The sequence below is a fragment of the Panthera pardus genome, unplaced genomic scaffold (genome assembly GCF_024362965.1).
Source record: "Panthera pardus isolate Hobbes unplaced genomic scaffold, ASM2436296v1 HiC_scaffold_10, whole genome shotgun sequence".
Taxonomy (NCBI): Eukaryota; Metazoa; Chordata; class Mammalia; order Carnivora; family Felidae; genus Panthera; species Panthera pardus.
In genome coordinates, this window is record NW_026526655.1 from 58,071,301 (window position 1) to 58,089,632 (window position 18,332).

General features: G+C 35.4%; 1 protein-coding gene across 6 annotated transcripts in view; it reads left to right on the plus strand.

The window, feature by feature from the left end:
- ATF2 (activating transcription factor 2) overlaps positions 1–18,332 on the plus strand; it is an 81,287-nt gene that overhangs the window by 58,663 nt on the left and 4,292 nt on the right. For 5 of the 6 annotated variants that reach the window (XM_019460164.2, XM_019460149.2, XM_019460166.2 and 2 more), the window contains 3 exons: positions 2,570–2,719; positions 6,917–7,123; positions 15,128–15,233. In XM_019460164.2, the coding sequence (XP_019315709.1) occupies positions 2,570–2,719; positions 6,917–7,123; positions 15,128–15,233 (463 nt within the window). Of the gene's footprint in view, positions 1–2,569; positions 2,720–6,916; positions 7,124–15,127; positions 15,242–18,332 lie in introns of those variants that run through there. The other variant, XM_053907542.1, reaches the window with a different exon arrangement.

Genomic DNA, 18,332 nt, shown 5'->3' on the forward strand with positions numbered 1-18,332 from the left:
TGTATACACTGGGGCAGTCAAGAGAGGATAATGAATGAATACTGATGCTGCTTTTAAGTGCTCTATAAGGTAGTAGCTTGCCCTACTAAAGATTATTCAAGAGAGTGATGTTTATGTACTTCAGACTCCCCTATGTGCAGTTACTGTATTTCATTAATTCTAAGAGTTAAGCTCTTCACTATAAAACTTTAAATGCTCTTCAGTTCTATGATGTTTTCTACCTAAGGACTTCAAAATGTTTTACCAACACATAATTTACCAAGCTTCACATCTCAACCACTACCTAGATTTATGTACATTTTATATCTAGAAGTGAAAGCCCTAACCTAACACTATAGACTAGGTACTATTTCTTTTATTTTGATGTGTAACATTTCTGTTTTTAAAAGATATAATTATGCAGGCTGACCACCTCCCCAGAATTTCCTCCTTCTATTTATATTGACCTATACTTTCAAACTCCTTTCTACTTTGAGTTCTTTACCATTTAGCCTAAGTAGTCCTACTGGTTGGAGCCAATTACTCCTTTGATCACTTACCTCATTTTGGTTTAATCCATCCACTTCCATACTATCCCTTCAGTTGAGTGTCTCAATTTCATGTGTCTTAGCTACTAAGACGACCTTGGGCAAATGATCTCTGGTTTCCCAATCTGTAAAATAGGGACACTGTCCTGTTAGAAACTCAGTGAAAAAATACTGATAACATGGATGGATCTCAAGTACATTATGCTAAAAGAAAGACGCCAGATTTCAGAAGGCTGTAACACTGTATAAGTCCATTTATATGACATTCTGGAAAAGGCAAAACTTTGGGGATCAGAAAACAGATTAATGGTTTCTAAGGACTGGGGGTGGGAGGAAGAGTGACAGGAATGGAGCATGAGGGAATTTGGTGGGATAATAGCACTGTTTTGTATTCTGATGGTAGGGGGTGGTTGCATGACTGACTGTATGTGCTTGTTAAAACTCATAGGACTATGCACAAAAAAGACTTCATTTTACGATGTATAACTTCTACCCCAGTAAACTTTTATTTTTAAACTGTTGGCTTATTTTTAAAATCATACCCAGCATCTACAGTGATTAGCAGTAGAGAGAAAATGTCCAGTAACACTTGTCTAGATATAGTTATTGCCTCAAGGGAAATTTTGGTGGACCTTTTCATATATGCTTCAGTTTTTTCAGGGGTCTGGATCACTTGTAGATGGCATCGTAGATACACATAGATGAAAATAAACTACAAATTTTGGGATAGCTGTATAATTTGCTAAGTTGCTCTTTTTGGAGTAAATGAAAGCAGTTGTCCTAGAATCACCTGGGTGCTTTTCAAAAGCTCTTCTCTCTTTCCCACTCCTCCCTGCCATCGGCAAGGAAGGGAGAGAGAAAGGTGGGTACAAATCTGTTTTTAGCACCCAGCCAATTATGACTTCTGGGAAGTTTGGAAAGCACTGGATAGACTGCAACACATTTCTCGTATCAATTTTGTAGCCTCCTTCCCCCACAGATAATGAAACTTTATTCTGGGCTTAAGGACTACAACTGTTACTGAGAACAATATCAACAATAATAATCCCAGGTCTCTCAGGTGCCTTTCATTGCTAAGATATTATGGTATGATTATCTTGTGCTAATTATTTCATATTTACAGATTCTAACAATAAAACTACCCCAGATATTGCTTGTGCCATTTTTGCCAAAGAATCCAATTTCTCTCAGTTAACAAATACATTTGTTGTTCACCCATGTAGCAAATCCGTGTACCAGTCGCTTAAAAGGGATGCAAAGAAATGTAAGGAAATCTCTGCTCTTGAAAGAGCTTACTGTTTGAGGAACTAAGATATTCACATATGATACACTTTTGCTGATAGAATAGTAAGTTTTATGCAGATTGTGTTTTTATTAAGAGGTAGCCGTAAGTGTCTAAGGCCTCCTTCTGACCCTAGGTTACTCATACCCTGGCAGTGGGTCAGATGCAATTCAGTGAAATGGCAAATGGAACATAGTAGAGGGGATAGACTTCAAACTAAACCTTCTTACTGGAGACAGGGAAGACCTACGGGAGGCAAACCTAGCTATAGGTTCTAGGAGGAGGTTCAGTCTGACAGTCAATATAGTGGCCTAAAAAATGCAACATCAGGTCATTGTCCAAATAAGCCCGGTTGTCCAAAGTGGGCCCAAATTTGGAAGAGATTTAGGTTTAAGAATCTAGGAGAGCCTAAAAAGATGGAGATTCAGGAATGAAGGGCAAGAAAATAGGTGACAGTGTACATAATTAACTTATTTATTTTAGTTGAACGGAACTGGTTATTTTCAGTTAACGGTGTTTTTCACTCCTTCCTCAAAATTGATTAGGATAGCAAAGTATTAAATCCTATAGTAGTACTCAGAAAGACTCAGGAAAGCTTTCCAGAGTGTTTGTCTTACTATTTGTAATGATAAAACTAATTTTAAAGCCAAATGCATTTCTTAACAAATACTTTTTTTTGGTTAACTAAAGAATACTTTGGGAGTTGGACTTGAGTGGAAAGCAGGGAACTTTTTTTTTTAAATTGATGTCTGCATTTCAGAGATTAAAAGCTGCTTTGACCCAGCAACATCCTCCAGTTACCAATGGTGATACTGTCAAAGGTCATGGTAGTGGATTGGTTAGAACTCAGTCAGAGGAATCTCGACCACAGTCCCTACAACAGCCAGCCACATCCACTACAGAAACTCCGGTATGTGTGTTGTTTTTATAATCTACACTCTGTTATCCTTTAAAAAACAAATATGGGGTAACTTAAAGGAAACTTAAACTATATACTTTGAAAAAATTACTTCTGGTCATATTTCGAAAGGGTACCAAAAACATTAGGAAAGGTAGTTCAGTGTAAAAGTATTCACACCCAGGGGTGCCAGGGTAGCTCGGTCATTTAAGTGTCCAACTCGATTTCAGTTCAGGTCATGACCTCATAGTTGTGAGATCTAGCCCCGCATCAGGCTCCACGCTGAGTGTGAAGCCTGCTTAAGATTCTCTCTCTCCTTATCCCGTGCCCTTCCTCTGCACCCATGCTGTCTCTCAAAAAGTATTGACACCCGAAAATAAATAAGTAAATAATTAAAATAGTCGAGCAATTATTACTGCTCAGGACACCCTGTAAATGCTTTTGTCTATGTATGTTGGTCTGACATAGCACAAATCTCCACTGACGCTTTTTAACTCATTTTTTGTGGATTGTATTTATGAGATTACTGGCATATATCAAATGATTTTTTTTTAATGTTTCTGTTTATTTCTGAGAGAGAGAGAGAGCGCGGTGCGAGCAAGCTGGGGAGGGGCAGAGAGAGGGAAGGGAGACCAAGGATCCAAAGCGGGCTCTTCATGCTGACAGCGGAGAGCCCGATGTGGGGCTGGGATTCACGAACTGTGTGAGATCATGACCTGAGCCAGAGTTGGACACTTTACCGTCTGAGCCACCCAGACACCCCAGTCAAATGATTCTTAAATTAAAATGTGAGAGACATTACCAAAGGAGCAGATATATATGCTTTACGGACACTGTTTATACCAGAGGTCCTTTTCATTTATCTGTAGTTTGTGACTGCCTATCAGATGGTTGATAGGTCTGTTATGTCTACAGTGCATTTCTACATGGAAGGGTAACTTTCTGTTAAATGTTTCAGAACTCTATTTAGAACTTTTATCTTAAGAGATACTTCAACAGTATTAGCATTGGCATTAAAAAGCAAAACTTTGCTATTAAACAGGTAAATGGCAAGTTCTAGATTGCCTCATAAGCATAAGTTTTTAGATAGCTGTATTTTATTTTTACAAAACTTAAAGTGGAATGTAGTTATGGTAGTTATCGACTAAACAACATAGGGGCCAAGAGAGAAGGTAAATAAGTGGGTGTGTTTTAATGTCATAATTCAGACATTAGCAAACGGACTCATGGGCCAAATCCACCCATGGCTGTTTTTTTGTATCGTCTGCAAGCTCTGTGTGGTTTTTACATCCTCCAAGTTTATTTAAAAGAAATGAATATATAATTTCTATATAACTTCTGTATAATAATTTCTATATAACTTCTATATAACTATAAAAATATAAATTTTTATATAATTTCTATATAAAGCTAACCATTATTTCCCTGGATCTAATTTTTATTTGTATCTTTATATCATATTGGATGACAGCTTCATAAGGCAGGACTTTATGTTTGTTTACTATTGTATTTCTAGTTTCTAGGATAGTTCCTGTGTTCTTTTTAATGATGTGTAATGAATGGATCACTGAAAGAAAGGAGAGAAGGAGGAGTATATGCTTTTAAGTAGCCTTAAATTGTGAGGTGTAAAAATGTACAAATGTAACTCTGTATTAATTTCTGCTTCTAATACTTGTGATTAGCCTTTGCTGTAATAACTGACTTGTAAATTTAAAAAAAAACAAACAAACCTGTTCTTTCCTATTCAGCCAAATGAGTAAAAGAAAAAACCTGCTATTATCAATAAGTTAAGAGGATGAAGACAAGAAAATATTTCAAGGTTGCCATTCTTGAAACCAGCCATAGAATATTTTTCTAAAAGATTAACTTGCGATTATGTACGTAAAATAAATGATCTAATTTAATACTTAATCTTTATTACAATTAAAATACAGTATAAGTTAAATTACCCTCATAATTTTTAATGCTAGTTATTTGGAAAAGAAATTAAATGAGAACCTGTGGTTTTGGAGTTTGTTGAGTGAGAAGTAGTTTGATGATTTCCCTGCAGAGCTTACCTTGATTGAGCTTATATATAAGATTATTGCTTATTATGTAGATTAGAAGGTAGAAATTTTATTTATTCACCCCATTTTGGAATGTAATTCATATTAGGCAAAAAGATTGTTTTCAGGCTTCTTTGGGTCATGTACCTGTAGTCACAAAGTGCTATTTCCTTTGCACTATTTCCAGGGGTTCGTTGTTTCCTGTCTCCCAAGTTCAGGTGTTCCATGGCACAGTTTTGGGATTTAAGAAAGGCTTGGAAATGCTTATCGTTCTATAGCCCCAGATACTAGACAGTATCACTAGTGACTGACTGAAAATTTCTGTCCCTGGCTGATCTTAGATAACTAGGCAGATCCGTTGAGCAAGGGGAACCAGTTAAAATTAAAATTTAGACTCCCGTGAGATTCTGCCCACCAGGAAGATGAACATTAATAATCATGTGAACCTGACCCTAAATTTCACAAATTGAAGGAAAGCGGAGTGTACCAAACTATGTATATCCAGTAGTTCCCTCGTCCCACGGTTTAGCTTTCGTGCTTTCAGTTACGCACAGTCAGCCATGGCTCAGAAGATGGTCCTCCCTCTGACAGATTGCTAGAAGGCTCATTACTAGTAGCCTAGCACTATGCCACAGTGTCTTTATCATCCACCTTACATCACATCATCACATAAACGTTTTATCTCGTATCATCACGAGAAGGGTGAGTATAGTACGAATATTTTAAAAGCAAGAGAGACCACATTCACATAACTTTTATTACAGTATATTGTTATAATTGTTCTGTTTTATTATGAGTTATTTTTGATCTCACACTATACCTAATTTATAAATTAAACCTTGTAATAGGTATATATTCATAGGAAAAAACGTAGTATATATTGGGTTTGCTACTCTCCGTGGCTTCAGGCATCCACAGGAGTCTTGGAACGCATCCCCTACTGATAAGGGGCACTACTGTACTTTTACTCCTCAATTTTAGAGAAACCAATTTTTAAAAGAAAATTTTACTATTTTTTATTTTTAAAATTTTACTTCAAAAATAGTAAGAAAACGGTTTTTTCATAGTGAATTTAAGTAAGTTATTAAATTTTTTCCTTTAGTACTTCACAGTTTTTCAAAGGATTGTATAATACCATGATGTTAAAAAGTAAAGTTGGAGGAGACTATAGATGCTGGCGAGGATGTGGAGAAACGGGAACCCTCTTGCACTGTTGGTGGGAATGCAAACTGGTGCAGCCACTCTGGAAAACAGTGTGGAGGTTCCTCAGAAAATTAAAAATAGACCTACCCTATGACCCAGCAATAGCACTGCTAGGAATTTACCCAAGGGCTACAGGAGTGCTGATGCATAGGGGCACTTGTACCCCAATGTTTATAGCAGCCCTCTCAACAATAGCCAAATTATGGAAAGAGCCTAAATGTCCATCAGCTGATGAATGGATAAAGAAATTGTGGTTTATACACACAATGGAGTACCACGTGGCAATGAGAAAGAATGAAATATGGCCTTTTGTAGCAACGTGGCTGGAACTGGAGAGTGTGATGCTAAGTGAAATAAGCCATACAGAGAAAGACAGATACCATATGTTTTCACTCTTATGTGGATCCTGAGAAACTTAACAGAAACCCATGGGGGAGGGGAAGGAAAAAGGAAAAAAAAAAAAGAGGTTAGAGTGGGAGAGAGCCAAAGCATAAGAGACTCTCAAAAACTGAGAACAAACAGGGTTGATGGGGGGTGGGAGGGAGGGGAGGGTGGGTGATGGGTATTGAGGAGGGCACCTTTTGGGATGAGCACTGGGTGTTGTATGGAAACCAATTTGACAATAAACTTCATATATTGAAAAAAAAAGTTGGAAAAACACAAGATCTATACGTGTTCATTTGTATTATGTTTTCAAGTTTTCCACATTATTTCTGTATAAATGAAAATGTTATACAAACTTTAAATATAGTCACTATGGTAGTAAAAAAGTGAGAATCTTATTTTTTTAGCAGGGCTTATTTATTTCAAGGAATTCGTTAAACTGCAGGGTGATTTTCATGTCACCCCTAAATATTGATAATATACAATGAGACTTAGAAAATATAGTAGCAACCCTTTACTGCCTATGTTCTCGCTCACAGCTACAAACATAAAAAGCTTCCATTTGTGTTTATTATAGGCTTCTCCAGCTCACACAACTCCACAGACCCAAAATACAAGCGGTCGTCGAAGAAGAGCAGCTAATGAAGATCCTGATGAAAAAAGGAGGAAATTTCTAGAGCGAAATAGAGCAGCAGCATCAAGATGCCGACAAAAAAGGAAAGTCTGGGTTCAGTCTTTAGAGAAGAAAGCAGAAGACTTGAGTTCATTAAACGGTCAACTGCAGGTAAGGTGCATATATGTAAATGTTGTCTTATTTTTAGTAATTGTGAACTTAGCTCTTCCCTATTTTTTCCAGTTAGCCATCCAGACATTTTAGCACACAATATTGGGTGTGTGTGGAATCTGTAGTTAAAGCATAGTTTTATAAACCTATTTGAATACTGAGATGAAGGATTATAACATTTTAAACACTGACACTATGAAGAAATGTTAAATATAAGTTCTTGTGTGATACAAAAGTACCAAAACTATCTTGCTTAAACTTTATAAAGTTGTGGTATAAAGTTCAAACAAAGAACCTTGAAATTTAAAATACCACTGGTATTTCATTTTTCTTATTTTTTGGTTTCTGTCACAGCTGTAAAGTTGCTTTAGTAGCATTTTTTGTTCTTAATTTCTTTTGTTCTTTGAATTATAAATTTTGTTTTGTTTATTTAGAGTGAATATAGTGCTCGGAAAAGGTGTCAGATTGACAGCCTTGGAAACTGAAGGGCTCTGATTATCCACAGAACAGGTACAATATGGCCAGTGGCAGTAGAAATCATTTCTACCTGCCAGTTCACCGCAGACAGGTTTCTTAGGAACCTCATGGGATATAAAGGTTTTAAAGCTCTTTCCTGTTGAGTCTTTGGTAAGATTTACAGTGATGGTGTCGGTACCAAGTCGATTTCCTTCATGCTCTTTTTTTCTTTCTTCCTTTTGTTTTTGTTTTAATGTTGTGAATATTCTCCGGGAAAACGATGAGCATCAACTAGAAAATTGATGTCAGTGAATTGTACTTGTTACCGGTCAGTCTTTTGAGTCATCCTTTCCCAGTTAAAAACGAATCTTTCTTTATAATCATAATTGATGGGGAGACTTGCTCTCTTGTTAAATCTATCTTTAAAGATGTCACCAGTATTAATGTCTGTTTCAATACTTTGGAAAAAGTTTTTAACATCAGACAAAGTATTTAACCTAACGTAAATTTTATAAAAATTTTTTCATATGTGAAGCAGTCATCTTTTAAAATTCTCTATTGTGCTTTGGATGTTGATGGAATGAGCTCGAGAACAAATAAATTTGTCTTGAAAAATTTATTTTTAGCCATTTTAACCATTTAGAAAAAAATCTAAACATTTACCACATCACAGAGACTTTAAATACATACTAGGTTATCTTAAACATATATTATCATCATCTGGTAAATTCTTAGTCAAGAACTATTTTCAATCCCAACTCTTGATTTCAGCTCAGGTCATGATCTCAGAGTCATGGGGAGCGAGCCCTGTGCTGGGCTCCGTGCTAAGCATGGAGCCTGCTTAAGATTCATTCCCTCTCCCTCCCTGCCTCCCCCTCTCCCCCTAATCCCTTCCTCTAGGGACACCTGGGTGGCTCAAGTCAGCTAAGCACCTGACCCTTGATTTCAGCTCAGGTCATGAATTCACAAACCATGGGATCCGGCAGGGTCTGCACAGAGATTGCGCTGCTGAGGATTCTCTCTCCCTTTCTGACCCTGCCCCACTCATGCTTTGTCTCTCAAAATAAGTAAACTTAAAGAAAGATTCTCTCTCCATAAAATAAAAATCATATTAAAACTATTTTCATAACTTTTTAGGAAAAAAACATGATATTTATGATTTTCTGTCCTCTTAAAATGAAACAGATTATAGGTACTAATTTAAAGTTTCAAATATGTTACATTAACGAAATGATTTAGGTGTATCTGTTTCCTTTCTGTTCTTAACAAGATTATTCTTCTAAATGAATGGCTGTTTTTTAGTTGTACATGAAGCATGTCATTCTCTGTTAGCCTCCATTGCCTTACACATAGAATAGAGATAATGCCTGCTGATCCTACTTCTCTTGAGGGTTTTTTGCATAAATCATTTGAATTAGAATAAGTGCAAGAATTTTTAAGTACATAAATTTTAAATCTTAAATTGGTCAATATTTTCCTAATTTGGCTTATTCTATTTAAGAAGTAAAAATGTTTGAAAACTTTAAAGTGGTATAGAAATATATGGTATCTACAGGGTATTCTTGGACTTCAGATTGGGCCAGTTTTCTGCTGTGACCCAAGGTATGGTAGTACTAACAGCTTTAATGAAATATTGCTATTTCCTTAATTGTATTGCAGCACTGATCACCATTATCAATAGCAACAGTGCTTTGTTATTTCAGAAAACCTTGGAAAATTCAACATTCGAGACAAATGTATGTAATCCTTACTTCATTCATCTCATGTTTTTTTTCTACCATACAAACTATGATTAAATGTCATTATCTTAAAATATATTTTATGTTTTCCTAATCTGGGTAGAAATTTCTTGATTGGAGGAATAAAGGCAAGATTTATCACCTCAGTAAAAGTTAACAAACGTATCATTTTGAAAGCATGAATCTTTTAAATTGAAGTCAAATTAAAGAAATTCCTAAATTAACCGCTACAGTTTAATAGGACGTTAGTTAATACTTCAAATTACAAACAGAAAAGTAAAATCCATATGTTTAATCATTAAAAACTAAGTGATGATGGCTTCATGGTTAGATAAGAAAGTGTTCTTAGTTTTAGAAATGCATATCAGAATGTGAAGATAGGTGAAATGATGTGTTATCAGGGATGTTTTTTAAAATGCTTAAGAATGAAGTTCGTATGTATGTATCAACCTGGGAAATAATCTGTAATATATTATTAGGGGTAAAAAGAAAGTGAGAAAGTGAGTGGGGCAGTTATGTTATATATGCACAGTAGAATATTATTCAGCCATAAAAAGGAGTGAGAGTACAGAATGTGTATGAACCTCAAAACATGCTTAAGTGAAAGAAGCCAGAAACAAAGTCACGTGTGACTCCGTTTGTATGAAATATTTAGAGGAGAGAAATCCATAGAGACAAATGCAGATTGGTGGTTACCAGTGACATGGGGAGGAGGAAATAGGGAGAAACTGGTTAATGGGTAAGGAGTTTTACTTTGGAGTGACAGAAGTGTTTTATCACCAGATTGGGAGAGGTGGCTACACAGCATTGTAAACGTACTGAACACCACTGAATTGTTCACTTTATTTTTGTTGTTGTTGTTTGTTTATTTTGACAGAGAGTGCACATGTGAGCGAAGCAGAGAGAGAGGAGAGAGAATCCCAAGCAGGGATTCCTGACAGTAGAGCCCCATGTAGGGCTTGATCTCACAAACCATGAGATCATGACCTGAGCTGAAATCAAGAGTCGGATGCTTAACCAACTGAGCCACCCAGGCGCACTGAATTGTTCACTTTAAAATGGTTAATTCTAGGGGTGCCTGGGTGACTCAGGTCGTGATCTTGCAGATTGTGGGTTCAAGCCCTGCTTCGGGCTCTGTGCTGACAGCTCAGAGCCTGGAACCTGCCTCGGGTTCTGTGTCTCCCTCTCTGTCTCTGCTGCTCCCCTGCTGATGTTCTGTCTCCCTCTCTCTCAAAATAATTAATAACATTTTTAAAAAATGGTTAATTCTAGCTCATGGAATGTCACCTCACTAAATTACTCAAAAAATAGTTGGAGCATAACTTTTTCATTAATAAAAAGTTTATAGTTAGATGAATAAATGTGTAGATATGGAAATCACTATAGGAATGAATCCCTAAATATAAGTGGAATTTTAAGAATGACCTGCACCAGGATGTAACAGTGGTGAAAAGGCTTTTGAGAAGCATGAACGATTTGGGAATAAAGTATGCTTCAGTAATTGTTTCAAGTGGCTATATGGTTTTTATTCATTGTTTTTTAGTTATCAAATAAAATAGCAGTTCTAAAAAGGGACAGATTCTGATTTTCAGAATGTAAAGAGTTAACCTGGATTCAGGGAGGAAAACTTTCAGTCTCCCAACAGCAAAACTGTTAACTGTGAAGAACAGAATGACTTGTAAAGAAAATTGAATGTCAGAGAAATAATTAAACTCTACTTTATGTAAAAACATTCATCAATTCTACATTTCCTTAATAATCCTTCACGTGACATACAGGCGTAGCTGATCAGTATAGTGGGCAGTAATGACCCATGGTTACTTATATATTATAAATAAATTTTAATGAGTGTTGAGGTGTGACTGTTCATATTTTTACCAAATACATATTAGGTTTTAAAGAACATGTTAATTATTCAATCTTCTTGCCCCACTCACTGAATTTAATATTTTAGCCTTCTAAAATTGCTGCTAAAAGGCAATATCATGAAGTTGAATTGGAGACATGGTAATCTAGACCAAAACTTGGATACTGTTGGTTATAAATTATTATATTTTTAAAGGTAGTATGTAATTTTTGTGGTCTTTTACTTGAAAGAGTTTCTGCCTCTTCATGACTTTGCTTTTCAGTTATACTCATTTTGAAATTTTGTTGTCAGTTTACAATTTCACCCTGTTTCCTTTGTGGACAAAGACAGATTCTTTACTCACCGTAGCTCCTTAACAGTTATTCTGATATAAAACTTGGGAGTTTTTGTCGTGGATTTTGCTTTTGAAACTTAAGTGTTGGCAAAATGTGTGTGGAGTAGAAGCTTAGTAAGTTTTTTTAAAAATGGAAGCATTGTTTCATAGCTGGGTACTTGGAAGACTTCACTCATAAGTTAATGATGACACGGAAAAGGTTTTGTTATTGCTTTGTTGACTTAAAAGGGAATAGAATCAAACCTTTTATTTCTGACACCTAAACAATATTTTATTTCAGTATTTATCCCTTGAAATAGGAAGGAATAGTGACAGTTGGAAAATACTATACCTGTTTGTTTTAATTCCAAGGTGGGGGTGTGGCGGGGAAGTATTGTGTGCTATCACCGCCTTCCTTCTTTTCCCCTGAGTGTTTAAATTCCGCTGTAGAGGGGGAAAGGGTGATAGTGATACCACCTCTACTTCATGCATTTTACTATGAGCCTGAGACCTGGTTCTTCGTTTTAGTAGGCCTTGCTAAAAATCTTTGAGCCTTTACTTCCCCATCTGTCATACTCCTAGAATAAGTACTATTATGAAGATCAAATGAGAGAGAGAGTACAGAGAAGTCTATTATAACGACACTATGCAAATGCTAGTTATTTATTATTCATTCTGTCGTTAAGCATCTTTTGTGTGCAGAGCATGTTATTAGACACAGGAGATACAACAGTGAAAACGACATTGTCCTTGCACTTACAGAATTTGTGGTCTATCAGAGGAGACTGACATGAAACAAAGTATGAGACTAAGGAGAATGAGAAAAGGGTCATTCCCATTCATTTCACAAAGTATTTCCAAAATACTTTTTTTTCTTCTTCTATCGTCATAGACATAAGTTAAATATTTCATTCTCAAGTGTAAGCTTTTGCATCCATGACAGTCCTTGGAACTGTGTGAGGGGAATCTGGATACTTAATCATTGATTTTTGTGAAGACTAAACATGAGGAAAATCATACCTTTAGCAATGAGAAACTCCCTTATTTAATTTGGAGGGGTAGTGTCTAAACTGAAAAGCCAAAGATCATAAATTTATGGAATACTTGGTCCTCAATCTATAGCCAGTGATCAATGAAAACCTTTAATAGATTACTCATATAAACTAAAAAAGAATTGTTCATTAGTATGTAATTAACCTTTGAGTAGCTACAGATGGAATGAAGCAATGGTACAGACAATGCCAAAGTAATTTACTTTTAGACCAGAATAACAGTTTTTTTTCAGCATCTGTCTTACCAAAAATGTTTTACTTTGACTAAAAAAAAAAAATCATAACATGGTTTATGATGAATGTCTATATAGAATATTTAGGAGAGAGGGCATTTGTGATTTTTTAAATTCTGTGAGATGATACTGTAAAATATGCCAATTTTCATTTTATGTCTGAGAAGAATTAACAGTGTAGCTGTGTTGGTGAGGTTGTGGGCATAAATAAGGAAATCGGGACCTCTGACCAACTTTATATTATTTAAGCAATTTCATTTCACCTTCTTTGGTATTTTTTAACCCTCCCCTGGACATAGAATTACCGTGGTTCTCTCTAGAATAGTACTAAATAGTACTCCGTACTAGGCTGTGTGCTGTACTCTGGGGATACAGAGAGCCAGATAATCCCAATCTGGCAGAGGTGATGAACAAGTAAACCAAAAATTAACAATCCTGGTGTGGTGAATACTACGTAAATGCGCACACGTATGTATATATGGCTCTGGGAACACAGAAATGGACTCCTAACTTATTTTCCTATCCAAATTTATACTGAGTGGACTCTTAAAGATGAGTGAAAAAATTAGCAAGATGAGAAAAAGGAGAGGAAAGCTTTTCTAGGTAGAGAAAATAGTGTGTATTCACAAGAACTTCAGTTTGTGTAGTTCAGAACAATTAAGTATTTTTTTTCATAGGTTCAAACTAATGTGAAAGGGTGGTCACAGGTACCTGATTATAAGAGATTATTATAAGATTATACTATATATTCTGGGCTAAAAATACATATCCAACCCTATTTCATATTACAGAAATTAATGAGAGAAACTTATTAGACATGGATCTCAAAATCAAGCTGATGCAGCAGGGAGGGAGGAATTTTGGATAATATATATTAGGTTCTTCATAACGTGGTTTCTCGTGCTTGGTGTCATTAATAAAGAGCTATAATTTATAGTATTGATGCTGATGACTGCAGTATTACAGAGAAATGAGTTTTCTAATAAGCAGCTTATTTTTTTTAAGTGAAACTAAAAATTTCCCTCTTATATTTTCATCACCATACACCCATTCTTGTCTCAAATACAATATTTTAAACACAATTTAGCCTTTTAATGTTCCGAGTTATTGTGAGCATCAATTTTTGTTCTGTGCTTTAATGCATTGTTGCAATTTGTTGTTGTGGGGGTGCGAGAAACTATTTGGCCCAAGAGACTTGCTTAAGTTTCATTCTTTGGATTTTTATATTTCTGTCATTGATCAGTTAATAGGATCTAATGAGTCTACTTGCTTAAGTTTCATTCTTTGGATTTTTATATTTCTGTCATTGATCAGTTAATAGGATCTAATGAGTCTAATCTTCTAAATAATTCTACATTCAGCTTCCTGGTTAAGAGACCAAGGGGTGGAAAACAAAGTTCCTGAGCTTTTACGTACACATGCTTGTTATATTTCTTTATTTAACTTCGGGTTACTTAAGGGTAATGTGAGTCCAAATAAGTAGATGTGTTTGTAAATTAAGTTTTCCTACCATTTTATTAAATTCATATTATGACTCACTCTGGAGTATTGGTAATTATCACTAACTTCTGCATCTTTAATATTTGGGGGTGACCCAAGGGAATTAAATGGACTCCCTTAATTTGGAACTTTTTAATATAGAATCTACCAGATTAACGCCTCCAAAACAAAGGCTGTGAAGTGCTCATTTTTAAATAAGGACTAGGACAAATCACCATTAATTTATCAGATTTAAATTTAGATGTGTACAGATTACCTAGATCAAGGGCAACTAAGTCATCTAGATATTATATCTACTATCATTGGTTCCGTGTCCAACACAGTGCTTTGTTGCATTTTAGGTATCCATGATTCTTTGATTATTGTGGTTTCTTCTGTGGAGGCTTTCATAGTTTCCAGAAAACCAGAAACTTGCTTAATTGAGTTTCCAGGATAAATTTTTCACTTTCAAGTGAACAGAGACAGTGAACATTCATTCTGACTCCCTTGATGTTTCTAATTTTTCAGATAATCAAAAGAGCATGCAACATAACTAAAAAATACCTTCTGCAGGTAACCTGTAATATATAAGCAGTCCCAAGGCAAATGGTAACATAAAAACTTTGAAATATGTTATCCAGTCATGTTGTTACCTCATTTAAATTTTTATAGAAGTTGCAGTCTTTGTACAAATGCTAAAATACAAAAACTGATGTGTACTGATTAAGCCTGCTCGAGCAGTGTATTTTGTTTATTCCTTGATATTCTGTTAAAGATACCCGATATCCTTAATTTTCACTTGTTATCAGCAGTAAGAAACGTTTAGTCTGATGCTGTTAAGGTACATAAGTTGTTTCTTCTCTAGAGTGAAGTCACCCTGCTGAGAAATGAAGTGGCACAGCTGAAACAGCTTCTTCTGGCTCATAAAGATTGCCCTGTAACCGCCATGCAGAAGAAATCTGGCTATCATAGTGAGTAATGTGCCATCACCTATAGCCTTAGGCTGCGTCGGTGAAATACTGCCAGAGTGAACCACGCTACAGTTAAAAAGACAGAGGCTGCAGTTCTAATACTTAATATTAAATATCAGAACTTCTGCAAGGTTATTATGGAATGGGGAATATACTTTGTAGAATCTAGAGTTTTTGAATTTTCCTGTTTCTAGCCTTTTTTCGAGGGATTACTATACATCAACAAAACAGGTTAATAATTCAAAATATACTGTAAGTACTGATGGTATTTCATCTTCCCAGGGTAACGGTTGGTCTTAGAACGACAGAGTGAAACACTGCTTCTTTTCCAGCCTCCATTGAGTAATTTTTTTTAATTAACTATCTTCGTTTAACAATACATAGTGCCCATTTACAGTATCGGATCCTATTGTTCTTTCTTAAATATCAGCATTGTGCAGTTTTTTTTATTGTTGTGAATCTTTATGTTGAGTCTTTTGGTCATAAAAATGCTACAGTAGAACACTTCTTAACATTATCTGCTTCTAAGTTTCCTCTTACATGTTTTCCCCAAAATGAGATTCTTCTGTTTTTCAGCATTTTAGAGGTTAATTGTGCTTTTTCTTTCTTGTAATGTCCTTCTTTTTTGATAAGATGCACAATATTGGAGCCAGCTGTTACTCTTGAATAAATGGCCAATTTTGTCCATCGTACACAAATTTGTAACAAGTAACAGAGCTGGGAAGGCATTAGGCAACATTCATAATATATAACCCACAGCTTTTGTTTTTATGATTTAGTGATATTTCAGGATATTTGTAAATGTGAAGATTGTTTCAACCATATGTATCCACTTCATTTTAATTTGCCAGTGTCAGTAATTCAAAAGAAAGAAACATTTTGTATTGGATGCAAACAGTTCCTCAGGTGCTCACGATAAAACTTAATGGCCACCATCTTTACTTGTAGTCATTGTAAGCAGTTTCATCAGAATGGGCAATATTTTTTAATTTAAAAGATTCAGTAGATTTAGCAACTCTCTATTGCCATATATATTTAGAACATTGATTTTTGTCAGTTTTGAGCAAATAAATCTCAGTCCTTTGATATCTAGTCATTTTCACAGGATGGTGAAACACATTGTGGAGTAAATTGGAACCATATAGAAATATGTTTGGGGTTTGTATTAACAATGATTGCTGCAGGGATGAGGCCATTATGGCTCCCATCTGACTTAACAACATAATTTCTGATAGAAGCTACTGAGTTCAGCATTATGCATCTATGATTTTCTTAACAAGAGAGCGCTCTTGAATTTTGATAGTTCAAAAAGAATATACAAATGATTCTATAAAATTAGAAGGAAAATGAATTCTTCAGTTGCATCCAACTAAAAATTTATCTCATCTGCAATTTTTTAATCCCATCAGTTTTATCTCTTATCAAGGTAGCATGTGCACAGCAAAGGCAAGCCGATTTTTCATTTTAAGCAACAATTTATAAAGATATTTTTAAGGTATAAATGTGTGGGTTTATGTGCCATACCCTTAAATAAACTGAAAGTCTAGATTAATAAATTTTTAGGAAATACATATTATGCTAGGTTGTATAGACTGCAGGAAATGAATAACACATTTTTGACGTTTGGAACTATTCCTGCCTTTTTCCTACCTAGTCCTCTAGATAATCAAATGGAAGTAAAATACGGTTTTAGTATAAAATAGTTCTCTTTAGCTCTTGGGAGATAATTGGATTTTGTAGAAATTGTAAAGTAATTTCCGTTTTCAAGTTTGAAGGAGAAAATCTGACTTTTGTTTAGTAGTCAAGGCAGATGGATTGAATAAGTGAGTACTTATATCTTGGAGAAAATGTGGGGAAGTTCACAAATAGTGAACACTATGCATGTCTTAGCACACGGCTATTGCTGATGGTGAACTGTAATAGTAGTTAAGACTTTCAAAACATTTGTGAAGTCAAGGTTTAATAGAAACTAATGAATATTACAAAAATCTTTCAGATAAAGGTGACAGTATAAAAGCACACCACCCTACGGTCTCACTTCTAATTATCAAAGTCCGTGCATCCTAGGATGAAACCCCTCAGGCATGGGAAAACCATGACAGTTGGTCACCTTAAACAGTATAAAACATGAATGAAAATAGGAATATATTTTTGATGTTTGGATTCTATGAAAAATAAAGCACAAGAGTGATCTTATTACCATTAATTCCTATTTTCTAAATCTTGGAGCATAATTAAAATTGTATTATACTTGCTTCTGTAATCTTAAGTGCGAAGGAAACCTTCTTTGGGCCCTAAATGTAATTGAGAGCTTATATTTTCATTAATGAAAATATGTATGAACATAGGTGGAAAACTTCAGAGCGTGAATTGTCAAACACTTGGGGGTTTTTTAGCTTTAAGCAGGGCTGAAAAGGGCTCTGTGAGTGCAGTAAGAACTCTTCTCTTTCTAGTGCTTATGGTTATGTTGGTGATTTTTCTCTCCTCACCTTCCGGAAGTGGACATAGGTGCAGGTATATCCCTTTATAAAGGTATTTTACATATAGAATGTATAATTACGCCACTTATAAATCGGTACCTGGTACTTTGTATAGCCTAAAGATTTGCTTTGCCTGATTCTGAAAGTCTGGAGATCAGCACTTGTCTTTAAAATTTACTGTTTTATGTTGTCATTGCCTGCACTCTGTATTTACATTTCCTTAGACCTCTCATCATAGATCAGCCTCTTTATTTTTAAATTTGTTATTTTGAGAGAGAGAGTGGGTATGGAGGGGCAGGGAGAGAGAGTCTTAAGCAGGCTCCACGCTCAGCTCAACTGTGAGATCGTGACCTGAGCAGAAATCAAGAGCTGGACACTACTGACTGAGCCACCCAGGCACCTTCGCCTCTTGATTTTTGAAAGCTGGTGTATCCCTAGAACTTAACATTGAGAGGAAGGTCCGTTTGTTTTCATATTGAAGAAGAGACGTAAAGGGGACTGTACTCTTGTCAGTTTGAGTGCCATTGCCAGGGTTTGGGTTTCTTGAACACGTAACTGTTCTGTTGGCTATGTAACTGAATTAGAAATATTTTATAACATTTGTTATTGCTTCCTCAGA